At 41.2% G+C, this 16,061-nt stretch overlaps 1 protein-coding gene across 1 annotated transcript in view; it reads left to right on the forward strand.

Annotated features, from left to right (window-relative positions):
• The window catches only part of DYNC1I1 (dynein cytoplasmic 1 intermediate chain 1), a 328,507-nt gene that overhangs the window by 175,038 nt on the left and 137,408 nt on the right, over positions 1 to 16,061 (forward strand). Inside the window, exons 6-8 of the mRNA XM_065938794.1 lie at positions 593 to 682; positions 8,392 to 8,554; positions 10,742 to 10,841. Of these exons, the coding sequence (XP_065794866.1) occupies positions 593 to 682; positions 8,392 to 8,554; positions 10,742 to 10,841 (353 nt within the window). The remainder of the gene's footprint in view (positions 1 to 592; positions 683 to 8,391; positions 8,555 to 10,741; positions 10,842 to 16,061) is intronic.

Consider the following 16,061-nt stretch of genomic DNA (forward strand, 5'->3'; position numbering starts at 1 on the left):
TAATGCGCGAGTTGCTCTGAATGTGTAAATGCCATTTCAGGTCAGTTCTGTTCTCCCAGGACAACGGCAATGACTTTGGGGGGCCTACCCCGGTTGTTTCCTTGCCGATGGCATCTGACCTGGGGTCAGACCTGCATTTAACCCTTTCCTGTAGGTCAAAACCAAATCAACGGGGTGAGGATGAAACTGGAAATGAGTGGTCTGTACAGCAGGTGTCCCCTGTGGAGAATGTGCCGCAGGTGGAAACAGTTTAAGATCTGTTCCTGGCCCATCTCCGAAGAAGCTTCAGAGGTCAGAGATGCAATTCCAAGACATCCCATGTGGCGGGGGGGCCTGGGGATAGATGGAACAGGTGCTGACTCAGAGCGGTTTCTCAGCAGCGTGGTGGGGGGACTTTCAAAGAGACCCCTTCTGGAGATAATGTATCCATATATTCATGAGCACATATCTCGGGCATCCATCGTGGACTGATTTACTTAGAAGTTGCCCCGAGTGATTAGAACTTTACCCTCTGCCCCTACCTCCCACTAGCCACCAGAGATTTTGATTGGAAGGCAAGAATATAATGCATTTTTCTCTTTCTTTGTTCCAGAGGATGAGGATGATGAGGAAATGGTGGAACCTAAAGGGGGCCAGGATTCAGAACAGGAAAATGAAGACAAAAAGCAGGAGGTGAAGGAAGGTACGGTGTGGGAGAGAAATCGAGTCATCGTTTTATTATTTTTGTTTTTGTAACCAACATAAGGGGGTGTAGAGGTAAGTAAAAATTAAACATATGCCTCCAGTATGGAAGGTTTTCTGGGATTGTTCAGTACATTACATGTAGCAGTATAAACTGGGTTCCTTTAGTTTTTGACTGACAGAAGCAAATAAAATACAAGTCATCCACAATTCCAGCAACAAGTCCAGTCATGATTCCCGTAAAATTATTACTAAATAGCAGTAAAACAAGATACTTGTTATTAATTGACATGTTACCTAGTTGGCTCCATGTGAGCTATAGAGAAACATTAACCATGATCGTCACTATGGTGCATGCATGCTAAGTCGCTTCAGTTGTGTCTGATTCTATGCAAATCAGACATATGTGGACTGTAGCCCACCAGGCTCCTCTGTCCACGGGATTCTCCAGGCAAGAATACTGGAGTGGGCTGCCATGCCCTCCTCCAGGGGATCTTCCTGACCCAGGGATCGAACCAGCGTCAGGCAGACCCTTTACCACTAGCGCCACCTGGGAAGCCCAATCATTACTACTGACTGTGCTATAAATGTCTTCTCCATGCTCTGCCCAGATCAGGAGCAGCCTCTATTTGCTCCGGTGATACCAACGACTCATATTTAGTAAGGCTTACTAGGTGCTTGGCTGTCTCCTTAACACTCCAAAGATGTTATGCACCCTTTGCAACATCCTTTTGAAGCAAATACTATTATTGTCTCTATCGTATAGATAGAGAAATAGGAAAAGAGAGGTTTAAAAACATACTCTGTATACATAATGTATAAGTACATGACCTGTGCTTAGAGTTGGCGCCAAAGCCTGTATACGTCCCCATGATGCCCTCCACCTGTAATAGCACTGGATTTCAAAACACAAGAAAGCAAGAATGTAAAAAGAATAGAAAGGGGTAAGCAAGAAATGCTATAGCTGATGCTTGCTTACAAATCTAATTTTGTGTGCTTTTTGAGATTTTCGGCCTAAGGAGAAAAAGAGAATTTGAGATTGTCATTCTTACTAAGAAATGGAGTATCTGTGAGAATGGACTCTTGCATATTTCCTACTAAGTGTCCCAAGTTTAGAGCAACAAAAGTCTAATTAGAAGCTCATTTTATTTTATTTTTATTTTTATTTATTTTTAATTGATTGATGGTTGCTTTACTGTATTGGTTTGCTTTCTGTCATAAATCAACATGAGTTAACCATAGGTGTACATATGTCCCCTCCCTCCTGAAAACTCATTTGATTTTTAAAATTTCCATTTGCCTGTGACTCTGGCACACATGGTTGTCCCCAGGGACTTTGTAAGAGTGGGTATGTACTGCTCATGCAGACTCACTCCACCCTGCCCAGGCATGAGTGAGGTGGCTCTTTACTGCCAAATTCTAGGGTATGGCTGTAGACAGGTAGTAGATTCAGCATCTTTAAGAGTGGCATTCACAGAAGGCCCAAGTTACATTTTCTGAGATTGGAAAAGGATCTGATTGAAGCAATTTCACATTTAAACTCCTGCCAAGAATGTGGAAAGGCTTCCCTGGTGGCTCAGATGGTAAAGAATCTGCCTGCAATGTGGGAGCCCCACATTCGGTCCCTGGGCTGGGAAGATCCCCTGGAGAAGAGAATACCCACTCTAGTTGCTTGCCTGGAGAATCCCATGGTCAAGAAGCTACAGTCCATGGGTCTCAAAGAGTTGGACACAACTGAGTGACCCACACTTTCACTTTCAAGAACATGTGTGTATATTTAAGCTGGTAAATAGAGTATCATTAACACAGGTGTAGCAAGAGACAAAATAAGTCAGAGTTTACTAAAATACTACTTTTTTTTTTTTTTTTTTTTTTAGCAAAATATCCTTAAGATGTACTGGGTGATAAGGAGCCAGGGTATATTTTGTGTGTCTTGGCACAGATTCCCTACTGCCCTCCAACCCCAATCTCCAAATTGTCTTCTCTGGCAAAGCACTGCAACCTCCTTCTTAAGTTCTGAGCAAACACTCCCTCCAGTTTTAACTGTTACTCATGCTTTATGGAATTGATTAAAGTCCTGTTAAAAGTCCAAGAGAAGTTTGAAAGTACATTTCCTGTTACTGCCATGCTGTGCGTCTTAGTTTCTATTAATGGCTTTTCTGCACATTAGCACATGATGGGTTAAAAGCATGTTTATGTTGGCATCAAACTCTTGCTGGTTATTTTTTTCTAAAGCAAGATAGTATTTTGCACACTTTTAAAAGAATCTCTAGCAGATACGATCGTGGCGCCATTCACCCAGCTGCATGGTAGGCAGGGCTGTGTCAGCACTTCCATAGGAACCCTGAATTTCAGGGATTTATTACTTAGCCATAAACATTTGCTCTGGGCTGAAACTTGACATACACGGTTTCAAACCAGGGAACACATTTTTGAGAAATCTGGCCTTTTTTGGAATTAAAAAAAAAAAAAAAAGTGCTGAGGGGAAGATGGGAAAAAAAAAAATCCGTCCTCACTAGCTTTTGACATTTTTGCCCATGTGACATCAAAACGCATTAAACAGCAAAGAAATGTGGGTTCAATTTATTATTCTTCCCACTCTTTTTTTCACAACAGAGTTGGGAAAAACAGCAAGTACCTTTTTAGCTTTTAATCAAATTTTAGGAAATTTTGGTATGTGAGTGTCCTAGTGTTTTCATGTTTAGAAATTTAAAGCAACAGAATCAGAAACTTAGCTCCCGTAATTGAACATTAACTCATAAACCTCACATTAACTTCAGAGAAGGGCACCATTCTTTATTCAGTTTGGGTTTTCTTACTCTTGTTTTTGAACTGATTTCACTGTAAAATTCTCTAAGAACCACTATGCCTTCTTAATCTGATTTAATATTTAAGTTATGTGGGTTTACTTATTTTTTAATCTTTTGGATATATTTTTGAAAACTATTTAAAAGATGTAATTTCTACATTGACGTTTAAAGCTACATCATTGAAAAAAGCATTTCTAAACTGGAGATTTTTTAAATTACTTTTGACCTAAAAATGAGATTGTAAAATATTCAATAAAAATTGTGGATTTCACTATGGATTTTACATTTTTACAGAGGAAAAAAAAAAAACCCCGAGGACCTCTAGACATCAAAAAATATAGTGTGTAGTAAATAGAGTAAATAAAAAAGAATCTGAAAAAATACACATTCAGGTCAATAAGAAAACTCAAGAAAGCACAGCAGATAGGATAGGATCAATATGAGAAACACATACAAAAAGCATTGTCATATACAAAACCAAGACAAATTAGGATTTTAGTAATAAAAAGGATAAAAAATAGACCCTAAAATAAAATTCACACTAAATTTTAATTTTTTCAGGCTATGAATTCATAGAAATTGGGCAGTTTTCTAAACTTTGAATTTCATGGCTCTAGTGCCTTGTTTTCATACTTCTTATTCAAGCTAAATGTAACTGTTCAGGTAAATTTTGCTAAGTTTGAAATTTGCCCTGTTATTTGGATTATATGGAAGTAATATCCACATGTTCTAATTTTCCTGAAGAGTCTTTATTTCTTAAACAAGATCACTTTAAATGCATAAAATATTGTTAGCTCTTGGCAGAAATACTCCGTGTTGCAAAAACAAACAACAAAGCCTGCTATAATAGCACCTTCTGCTTAACTTGTAAGAAAAATCAAACATTGCTGTTGTCCTTGTTTTTCTCTGGTATGCCTGTTGCTGTTAAATTAATTCCTACCTTTTCATGCAGTTAAGATGTTGAAAACAATTCTTTAGGTTCCAGGGATAGGAAAGAAGTGAAGAAACAGAAATTTCAGGGAGAATTTGAGGTCTATCCTAGAGTCATACTATTCTGGTTCAAATAGTTTATGCTTGTATTTTAAATTTTGTGGACTCCATTAATCAACTAATTTTCTTCTCGTGAAATATAATGTCTGGAGAGGTTTTATCTCCTGAATACTGATATTGGTTGTGGTTCTTGGATAGTCCATTATGTTTTCATTACATTGTAGTAAAACGCCAATTTAAAGATTTTTAAATATGAGAGGTTTGGGGTTTTATCAAACATAGCTATGGCTCTACATAACTCCTAAGTTGAATATTGTTTATGACTTTTAAAAAGTACTCATCTATTATTTTATGCTAACAAATCATGTCATTTGATCTCTGTTAGACATCAAAGCATAATATAAAATGTGTTCTTTGTTTTGTTCTGTAGCGATTTATTTTCAACCCAAATATTGTATTGTCAAACATACTATCTGCAGAGGCTGCTGCTTCAGTTACCTGAACTTGGCTTCTGCAAATACACTTTGATCAGCCGTTTATGTTTCTTTTAGAAAAGAAGTTGTATGCCTTGAAAGCTGAGATCAAAATGACAATAAACTACAGAGAAAAAAAATTACAGAAAATTAGACAGAAACTATTTTTTATTCAAAGTAATGGACCTGTAGGGAAAGATACAGGTGGAATAAAAGTAATTCAAAAAGATAAACAGAATAAAATAGATATTTTTTAAATATAAAAATAGGAATAAAGTGGGAAAATTCCTATTTCTCTGTGTAATTTCAAGTGTGTTTCAAGTCGTTCATCAACAGTGACTAAAGTCAAATGAAGCTTTGTAAAATAAAACATTCTTCTTGAAGTAATACACAGTGTCCTTTCATTTCATTCTGTAGCTATCAACCTGTGACCTAACATTGTGAAAAAATTCTTTCACTATTTTGCCATTCCAAGAAATTAACATTTTCACAGATGCCCTCTTTATTTGCTCCAAGAAATTCTGTCCTACCAACGTGTTTTGAATAACCACATAATTTGCCAACATGTTTCTCATTAAAAATTACATTTGCTTTAAAAAAAAACTTCTTTTTGACCTTGTAGTATTCTAGTTTAGTGATGCTTATTTATGTAACAGTAGTGACCAAAGATTGAAGGCAAAAGGAGAAGAGGGCAGCAGAGGATGAGATGGTTGGATGGCATCACCGACTCAGTGGACGTGAACTTGGGCAGACTCTGGGGGACAGTGGGGGGCAGGGAGGCCTGGCGTGCTGCAGCCCATGGGTCGTGAAGAGCTGGACACGACTCAGTGATGGAACAGTGACAGCAGCAGCCGACGGAAACAAAAGGAGCCTAGCATTTCCCCCTTTCCTAGTTTCACCAAAATAATTTTTTTGAAGTTATTTAAGGGTGAAAATTTTGCATGCATTATTTATGGGTGTTTCAGAAAGTACACACATTATATACGGGGCAAGATGATGTTTGGATGGTATCAGCAACTCAGTGGACATGGGTTTGAGGGAACTCTGGGAAGCAGTGAAGGACCGGGAAGCCTGGCGTGCTGCAGTCCATGGGGTTGCAAAGAGACATGACAGAGCAGCTGAACAACAGCTAATTATTGAATGTTCAACTATTTGCTGAGCTTCCCCAGTGGCTCAGCGGTAAAGAATTCACCTGCAGTGTAGAAGCTGCAGGAGACACAGGTTCAAGCCCTGGGTCGGGAAGATCCCCTGGAGGAGGGCATGGCAACCTTCTCCAGTATTCTTGCCTGGAGAATCCCTTGAACAGAGGGGCCTGGTGGACTACAGTCCATAGGGTCACAAAGAGTCGGACGCAACTGAAGCGATTTCGCATGCACGCAACTATTTGCTAGTATGTTTATTTTTAACTCTTAAAGCTGACTTGAAGTTTAGGTATCATTGCCTCACTTTATAGATAGCACTGCTGCTTAGAGAGCTTTCACTGATTGAAGAATCCAAGTTAGCAAATGGCATAGTAGCTCTTGGATTCCACGTCGATTTTATAGAGTTCTGGTTATTTATGGTTTACATACAGCCTACTCACTATTTCTCAAACTAGTGTCTGTGTAGCATTTCTCAGCAGATGTTGATGGAGATTCTTATAGAGTCCGAGTATACAAAGCTTATTTGGGGCTCTGGAGATTTCGGCAACGAAGAAATCCTTCTGCCTCTTAGAATTGCTGGGGTGAACTGTGTTTGGAGATTACCTTCTGCTTAGTGGATGAATCATGTTTTTGTTATAACATCACCTGGAGAGCATTTTATAAGGTGTGAACCAGCTACATCATAATCATTCAAATTTCTTGTTCAAATACAGACTTTGGAGTCTGTCTAGACCCTCTTTCACTTTGATTTGGGGGCAGAGGAGGGCAAGCCAGAATGAGGGAGACATTCTGAACATTACAAGTTTGAGATCTACCTCCATGGCTCTGCAAAAAGACTTCCCTCCCCCGTATTTATTTCTCTCATCCAGTGGGTCACCAGTTCTTAGAAATCATACAAGAATCTGCTCTCTTTCCATCCCTACTTTCATCCCTACTTTCACCCCATTGTTTCTTTTCTGAACTATTATCATATCTTCCCAACTGGTCTCCCCATTTTTTTAATGTATCTATTCTTTTTCCAATTTTTGCCCATTTTGGTTGTTCCATAATATTGAGCATAGTTCCCTGTGCTATGCAGTAGGTCCTTGTTCAGATTTCTCAGGGCACTGGCTTCAAGATACCATTAATCAAGTCAGATAACTCTTCCATAAAACCTTATGCTGCAGATGACTGCACCTAAATGATTCCTCTGCCCATGTAGCCAGGTAAACATTGGTCCTAGTCATGAGGGTGGTTGTAGAAGTGTTTGGGAAAGCCTGTGGGTGAGTGATTCCACCAGGGACCCCTTGGTTTTAATGCAGTTCCCCTCTCCTGAAGTTTAAACTTCAGGAGCTGCTGATCCTACTGGAAGAATAATCAAACACTTAGTGAAGTCTCTTTGCACGGAAGTTGAAATGGAGTTCCTGAAGAGCCACTAAGTTTCAGCTGACAGTTTCTGCCCTTAGGGATTTCTCATTCTGGGGCAGTTCCTAATGCTTCGTTTATAGGTTTATGTAAACTTTGCTACTGAAGGAACAGTTTCTGTAACCTAATCCTGACTCTGAGTTGAGCTGACTTTCAGACACTGTGACATACTGCTAGTTATTTAGTCTCTCTTAGCCTCATTTTGTATCTTCAGATTTAGTTTTATATGATTGATCATGCTAGAAAAGTAAGGCATAAAAACAATTGTGAGGTATCTTATAGAATTTATTTGTTTCATGTGTTTGTTTAAAAGCAGAAGATATCTTGGGTAAAGTTGGGTTTACAAGGACATGCTTTAGTTTTTGAGGGGAATTTATATAACAGTCTATCAATCATATCAAGTAACTATCTAAAATAAAATGAATTTATCAGTAGAAAGAGGCAAGGTGCTATCTGAATCGTATTATAGATCTTAATTATTTGGTAAGTGCAGCTTAACCATAGCTTTACAATCTAATATACATGGTTTTACAGATGTCTCTACTGTGTACTATTTGAACTGTTTTTCAACTTCAGTTCAAAAGAACGTAACATTCATAACTGATTGTTAAAACACACAATCATCTTCATTTGTAATATTTTTTCAACTCTTCAAAATAGTAATTAATCCAGATATGACATCTTTTTGCAAAGTTGGCAATGAAGACATCTGCAAAAAACCTTTGGTGTGAATTTAAGAGTAATTTAGAGTTAATATTAACAGTGGCTTATTTTACTGTGTCCTATTTCTCTTTTGATAAGCAAGCAGTGTCTTTTAAAAGTTAGATTCCTCTTGAAATGTTTTAATTATCCTTTTTTTTCTTTCCCAATGATCTCTTTTACATAAAAAAGCTCCTCCAAGGGAGCTGACAGAGGAAGAAAAGCAGCAGATCCTTCACTCAGAGGAGTTTCTCATCTTTTTTGATCGGACAATACGGGTAATTGAAAGAGCCCTGGCAGAAGACTCCGATATCTTCTTTGACTACAGTGGTCGAGAATTAGAGGAAAAAGACGGGTTAGTTTCTTGTGTGCAGTTAAAAAAAAATACTGTGATAAGTTATCTGTTGCTTCTAAACTCATTTATGTTTTGAGTAGACAAGTTGCAAGCCTGACAAATCAGAAGACTGAAATTCCAGAGCTGATCTTGCTGAACAGCTCTGACTGAGGGCTTTGGTTATGATTTCTGGCTTAGAGTTTCCCTGTAATTATCATGTGTTTCGGTGAAATGCTTTTGAACTTGATATCTGGGGGACAGTCCAGGTGATGGAGACTGGTAGAGTCATGTACCTTGTCCTCTGAGAAAACATCCTTATAAGCAGTAAGGGGAGATTTACGTTCTATCCAGTAGATCTAGTTTTGATGTCTAAGTAAACAGGAAGCTGAGGAAAATAAACATGAGATCCAGGAGAACCTTAACTGATGTGCGAGACAGCAAACAGACTGGCCACCTTTTCCTCTTTTGATATCGTAAGATTATGCATACATGCCTTTAGGAAACACATGTGCAGGGGTATATTTACAGATGAAGAGAACTTGCCTATAAAACCATGGCCCCAAACAACTTGCCCTGTGACTTCAACATGTGGATTGTCAACCATCCTCACGTGAACAAGAGGAGGCACTTTATGAGCTTTGTAAAGAGACAGAACTGATTTTTAGCCACCAGTTTCTCTTGGCCAGGACCAATATGAAAAGATGAGATCACCTGCCGCTTTCATCAGACCTGACAGTTTACTACTTCTAAAATTCACATACATTGTCAAAGGCCAACCTGTCGTCATTGAAGATGCTCAAGGCCATGTAAACAGGTTCGGAAGGGAGTTCTGAAAGTGTTCTTAGCAGTTGATAGTATTGATAGACGATATCAAAGAGACAGTATTTTGAATATACATGTTATATTTTAAATTTTAAAAAGCCATTACTCTCTGTATTTACTCAGAATATTATTTAATATTCTGAGCCTGCTTCCCTCTGGGTGCCTGGCACAGTATTATCTTGGGTGTATGTACCTCTTGGGGCTTCCCAGGTGGCGCTAGTGGTGAAGAACCCGCCTGCCAATGCAGGAGCTGCAAAAGACGTGGGTTTGATCCCTGGGTCGGGAAGATCCCCTGGAGGAGGAAACGGCAACCTACCCCAGTATTCTTGCCTGGGAAATCGCATCGACAGAGGACAGAGGAGCCTGGCGGGCCACAGCGGTGGGGTCGCAAAGAGTCAGACACAACTGAGTGACTGACACTTTACTTACTTGTCTAAGTTTGCAGTGGTGGAGCTGAGGAAGAGTTAGCTAGGGGAAAAGAAGTCATAATAAGTCAGCTCCTCGGAACCCGAAAACCTAGCCAGAGATCAAGTCACCCAGTCGGACGAGTGGTGCAGGGTGCAAGGCAATAGAACAGAAGAAAGAACGGAGAACTAAGGTGAGGGGGGAGGAATTCCTGAACTGAAGCCTGAGGAGTCTAGATAGCTTTTTAACATGGATCCAGTAACTGCTGACACAGAACAAGTATGACCCAACTTAAACACACAGTCTTGTGGAGCAAATGTAGGATCAGTGCAGAGTTCTTCAGACGATAGTCTGTAGCCAGTTGAGTATCAGCCAAAAAAACACTGGCCAAAGTGTAATCCTCCCCCACCCAGATGCTATTTTGGTCTGTATTAAGTATCTACAATGTTTGGTGAATCCCTCACCCCGCCCGCCCCCCAGCAGGCCTGTCTCAGGGTAGAACTTTTCACTTGCTATTGCACAAGGAGGCAGCTGCTACAGTAAACCAGAAATTATAGGTAAAGTGAAACATGCGTATCACTTCTGGTCTAAGGCCAGATAAGGTGACACTGATGTCAAAGAATCTCCCAGTGTGCTGTGCTTCCATGATGCTGGCAGATTTCTTGTAAACTGTGCTTCAAGGCAGAACTTTTTAGGGGGAGGAGAATGCTTTAGAACTGGTCAAGATGGGAACCTGAAACAAATTTGACATTTCACACCAGGTTTGGAACAACATGTGGAAACCTCGTCTGGGCCAGTTAAGAGAGAGCTTTGCATGATGGAGACCACCTTTAGTGGTCATTTATGATCAGCGTTTGCTCCCTAAATTGATGCTTTGGCTTCAGAGTATGCTCTTGCCATTTTGTCCTTTCAATATGAGCCGTAGAGATAGAACCCCATTTCGAAGTATCTTATTTGTCTTTGATCTTTAAACCCTCCTAGGGACGTCCAGGCTGGAGCCAACCTCTCTTTCAATCGTCAGTTCTACGATGAGCATTGGTCCAAGCATCGAGTCGTCACTTGTATGGACTGGTCTCTCCAGGTAAGAATTGTTGTGTCGGGACAAACCAGACTTGTGTTCTCGTGGCATTTGTTTTATAGTAAATAAGAGAGAATTGCCTCGCTACTTTGGATGTAGCTGACCCACCATTTTCTTGTATGCTTATGGTCTTCTTTCTCATTTTGCCGAAGTTTCCGTTTAAATTTGCACTCTGTTATTCATATCCGTTGAGTACTTTCTCTGTGCCAGGTACCAGCCCAGGAGCCAGGCCATTCTTTCCATGAAAGCGCTCTCACCAAGGTCGCCAGCGCTTTCCTGCTTGTCAGATCCTGTGGATGTGTTTAAGCCTTCATCTGCCCTGACCTCTCTTTGTCACCCAGCTTTGTTGACTCTCTCTAACTTCTAAAACTACTCTCCTTCCACTGAGTGCTACAACTCGACTCTCTTCTGGTTCTTGAACTCCCCTAAGATTTATTTTTTCCTCTTCTACCCCTGTGATCCTCATGGTCATGCTCTCAGTCTCTGTTCTTCTGGACATGCTCTCTGTGGAAAAAGATCTCTTCCACTGCTGTTGATTCAACCATCACATGGGCAGCCTTTTTCTATCCCCACCCAAAATCCCTCCTGAATTCCACTTTACACCCCAGAGAGACAGATCCATTCAGGTGTCCTATAGAATGGCAGACTCATCACTAACGCATTATTTCTACACATCTGAAGTTCTTTTTTTGCCTACTCTAAACCCTGAATATTCATTGGAAGGACTGATGCTGAAGCTGAAGCTCTAATACTTTGGCCACCTGATGCAAAGAGCTGACTCATTGGAAAAGACTCTGGTGCTGGGAAAGATTGAAGGCAGGAGGAGAAGGGGGTGACAGAGGACAAGATGGTTGGATAGCATTGCTGACTCAACAGACATGAGTTTAGGAGATAGTGTAGGACAGGGAGGCCTGGCATGCTGCAGTTCATGGGGTCACAAAGAGTCGGACATGACTTAGCAACTGAACAAAAACAACAGTTCTATGTTAAAGCCATCACAATATACCCAAGGGCCTAAAAAACTTTTCATCATTAACACTAAAAACTTCCTCTGCTTTATCTCCCAGACTTAGTCTGTCACCAAGACTGTCCATTTCTCTACTCCTGTATTCATTATCTTACACTTGTAGTATTGCTAATCTTCTCATGGTCTTTCCACACCCAAACTTGTCCACCTATAGTTTTCTGTCTAGACATCTAGCCAAATAAGTTTTCTAAAATACGGATCTGATCGCTTTACTCCCTGGATTAAAACTCCCTGTTGCCTGTAAGAGAAAAAAAAAAATAAAAGCAAACTAAACTCCCTAGTGTAGCATTCCTAATGAAAGCACTGAACTCACACGCGTAACGTTCCTAGTGAAAGCAGGCAGATTTACCAAAAGCCGTTTTTCCTGAATGGCCAACGCACTGAGCGTGTCATTGACCCAGCACTGAGAAGTTAAACAGTGCCCATCGGGGCACACAGCTTAACTGTGGTGAGGGCAGGCTGTGAACTCAGGTGCTCTAACTCCTGAGCTTGTGTTCTGGGTGATCACGCTATGTTCCCCCCTGAAATGACAGTGATACAATAGCAATGAGGGAACTAGGAATGATAAATACGGGCATTTATACATAGCACGTTTTCCACTTTCTTTTAATCTGTGCTTTTTTTGGGAATAGTAATCATGGCTAGCTTCTTTCTCTGTTTTTCAGTTTTGGCTTCGCTGGGTCTTCACTGTGGTGCACAGGCTTCTACTTACAATGCTCAGGCTTCTCGTTGCAGAGCATGGGCTCCAGAGCACGCAGGCTCAGTAGTTGAGGCACACAGGCGTCCTGAGTCACAACACATGGGCTTTAGTTGCTCCCAGGTGCGTGGGATCTAAGCCCTCCAATCAGCGATTGAACCCACATCCCCTGTGTCGGAAAGCAGATTCTCCACCACGGAATCACCAGGAAGGTCCCCATGGCCAGCTTTTAACTTGTGTTTCTTATATGCTAAGCACCGTGCCAACTACTCTGAAGGCATTATTTTATTTCACCCTCGTAACATTAAGCTTCCTGGGTGGTGCTAGTGGTAAAGAACCAGCCTGCTAATGCAGGAGGCATAAGAGATGCAGATTGAATCTCTGGGTCAGGAAGATTCTCTGGAGAAGGGCATGGCAACCCACTCCAGTATTCTTGCCTGAAGAATCCCAGGGACAGATAAGCCTGGCGGACTGAAAAGTCAGACAAGAGTTTCTAAGTGCTGAGTGATGTAGGGCTGATAGCAAGTGCTTTCAGGCTTCAGTGGAGATTGGAGTCTGTGCCTCTGGTTGGACAGGGTGTCTTAGAAGACTGGGATTAGAGGAAGGGAGGGGAGAAGAGAGTGTTCCCGGCAGAGCAGTGAAGCGGATGATGTGAAGAGCCCCATGTAATCGTGCTGGGCAACAGAGCACTGAAGAGGAGTGTAATCCCCCGCAACCAGACTGTCAACAGCCACAAAGTGGGCGAGTGCTCTCTCCTCTTGAATCTCCTCTTACATCCGAACAAGAGAGCACGCAGGGCACAGTTGTGCCGAGGCTGATGCAGGCAGGGGTGTACCCAGCCGCTTCCTGCCAGCCGGCACGTGGGTGGTCTGTGGGCACGCTCGGCTGTGTGTGCAGAAATCAGATCCAAGGTGGAGGAAACACTTCGTGCGGCTTGTTCACTTGTTCACAGCCTGGAGATTACACAGGAACCTTATCTGACACACTCCCCAAGGGCAGCTTTTACTGAGCCCCCAGGTCTGCTGGTAACGCTCCTGGAGGAGGTGGCGGGACCCTCGCCAGTAGGGCTGGTCCCCAGCTGGCCTCGGCATGGGGTGGACACCTACCTGTTGCCCACAGGGAGATGTGTCTCCACACAGGATCTTGTGTATTGTTCTTGTTGCAGGAAGTGAAACTGCAAAGGGCAGAAGTCCCACCATAGAGACTCTATATCGGTTTTCCCCCATTTTCGTGTAATCTGTCATCTACACTGTGGGGAAGGGGTTTTCAATTCTGAAGACTGTATTTTATATGGAGCATAAGAAAAAGGAACAAGAATCCTTAGTTCCAGAGTAATGTTGACATATATACACTCCCATGTATGTAGTAGATAGCTAGCGGCAAGGTACCTTAAAAGTCAGGGAGCTCAGCTCCAGGCTCTGAGGAGCTAAAGGGGTGGGTGGGGGTTTGAAGGGAGGCTCTAGAGGGAAGGGCTCTTTGTATACATACAACTGATTCACGTTGTTGTATGGCAGAAACCAACACAACATTGTAAAGCCATTATCCTCTGGTTAAAAATAAATTTTAAAAAAGGATAATAAAGGAATTTGATGAACACAACACCAAAGAACCCTTCGTTTCTACATCGTAACAATTTAGTGGAGTTCAAAGGACCAACGTTACATACTTATGGGATGAAGATACTCTCTGAGTAAATCTATATGGAATCCATGATGTTCAGAAAGAGGAAAAGGACAGAGGCATAGTCTTCGAGTCGGTAGAAGTGTGTGTACTTATGAGTACACAGAATGGACAGGGTTGGGGGAAGGAAGAAACCGTAAGATTCCTGCATAGCTTTGCTTTGAGCTCCTGGATCAAAGGTCTCCTTGGTCCTCTTCCTAAACGAGAATACTTTAACTTTGCAATATTTGCAAAATAGCCACCAGTCATTATCCCCCAAAGGACATTTGGGCACTTGGGGAATTATGCCAACTTTGCTGTTCATCAAATATTAACAGAGGGAGTCAATAATACTATGCACATTTCACATGACAGATTTGGCAGTTGTATATAAAACCAGATTTATGATCTTTCTCCCACCCTGTATATTCCTGTCACATGTGATTTGCATCCTCTAACCTTGGAGTCATTCAGGATACAAACACAAGGAATCTTTTTTATTGAAGTTTAGTTGATTTACAATGTTGTGTTAATTACTGATGTACAGCAAAGTTGTACATATATATGTGTGTTCTTTTCTCTGTTATTTTTCATTGTGGTTTATCACAGGATATTGAGCATAGTTCCCTGTGCTATACCATAGGACTTTGTTGTTTATCCATTCTATACATAATAGCTTACGTCTGCTAGCACCAACTTCCCTCTATTCCTCCCCCATTCCCCTCTTCAACCACTCACCCCTTCAAGTAATCTTTGATAGTTCATTTAATTGCCAAACCCAGTCAAACTTATGGTAGCATAAAGACCCCCACTGTCACCAGTTCAAATCTACTTACCTGTGGAATTGATACCTAGTTTATGTCATGCCATCTTCTTCTTGCTTTTATCAGGAAATAGCTTCCTATCTGGTCTTCCTGCCTCAGTTCTCTACGCTGTTGAATCATTAAGTACTTTTTCCAGGTTACTATTTGTAATAATTACTTACTTGCTCTCAATGTCACCTTGAGCAAGTCACCTGACTTCTCTTGGCTTAAGTTTCCTCATTCACAAAATAGTAATCAAACTTTGCTCAAACTTTGCTTACTGTGAGTATTAAATGAATTAATGTACTTTAAAAACTTAGACTTTAATAAAGTGTCTAGTACAGTAAAAGTGCTCAATAAATGCAGCATAGTAGTGAAAGTAGTGGTCTAATTAGAAATATTAACAGTTGCAGAGTATGACTCCCAGCATAAAGTCTAAAATCACTAGCCTATATTCAGTAACTTCTTGAGAATTAAGTGTTCAAGAATATTCTTGAGAATATCTTGAAGCATCTCCAGCCGTTTAATCTTTTTCAACTCTTCGCCTAACCTGCCTCCCAGCCAGGTGCTATAACCTAACTGTGTCCTGAATGTGTTCTCCAATGCATTAGTTAAGAAAAATTTAGCCCTGGCTACCTTCAGCAAAAAGGGAAATTTTTTCTAGTCACTAGGGTACTCAGGGAATCCACGGAAAAGACAAAGAGTTGGGCCTCAGGAGTATAAATCTGGGCAGCTTGAGGAGCTTCACCAATAGAATGCTGTCCTTACCTGACCCATTTGCCACCCAGGGATTCTGTTTCTCAGTGCAAAATTTACAGTGACCGAGGTGGAGAATGGGATCGGCCAAGCTGGGATGAGTGAATTATCCCTGGGAGGTTAGATGCCTGTGTATTGTAGTTGCCAAGGATTGGGAGAATGATTGTGGACCAGGCCGGTTCCCAAGAGAAATCTCCTGCATCCGTGTTTGTACCTTCATCTATACTTTTCTCTCTCTCCTCTCCTAATCACTTTCCCAGGTGACAGGGCCCAGTCAATCT

The sequence above is a fragment of the Muntiacus reevesi genome, chromosome 6 (genome assembly GCF_963930625.1).
Source record: "Muntiacus reevesi chromosome 6, mMunRee1.1, whole genome shotgun sequence".
NCBI classification, from domain to species: domain Eukaryota; kingdom Metazoa; phylum Chordata; class Mammalia; order Artiodactyla; family Cervidae; genus Muntiacus; species Muntiacus reevesi.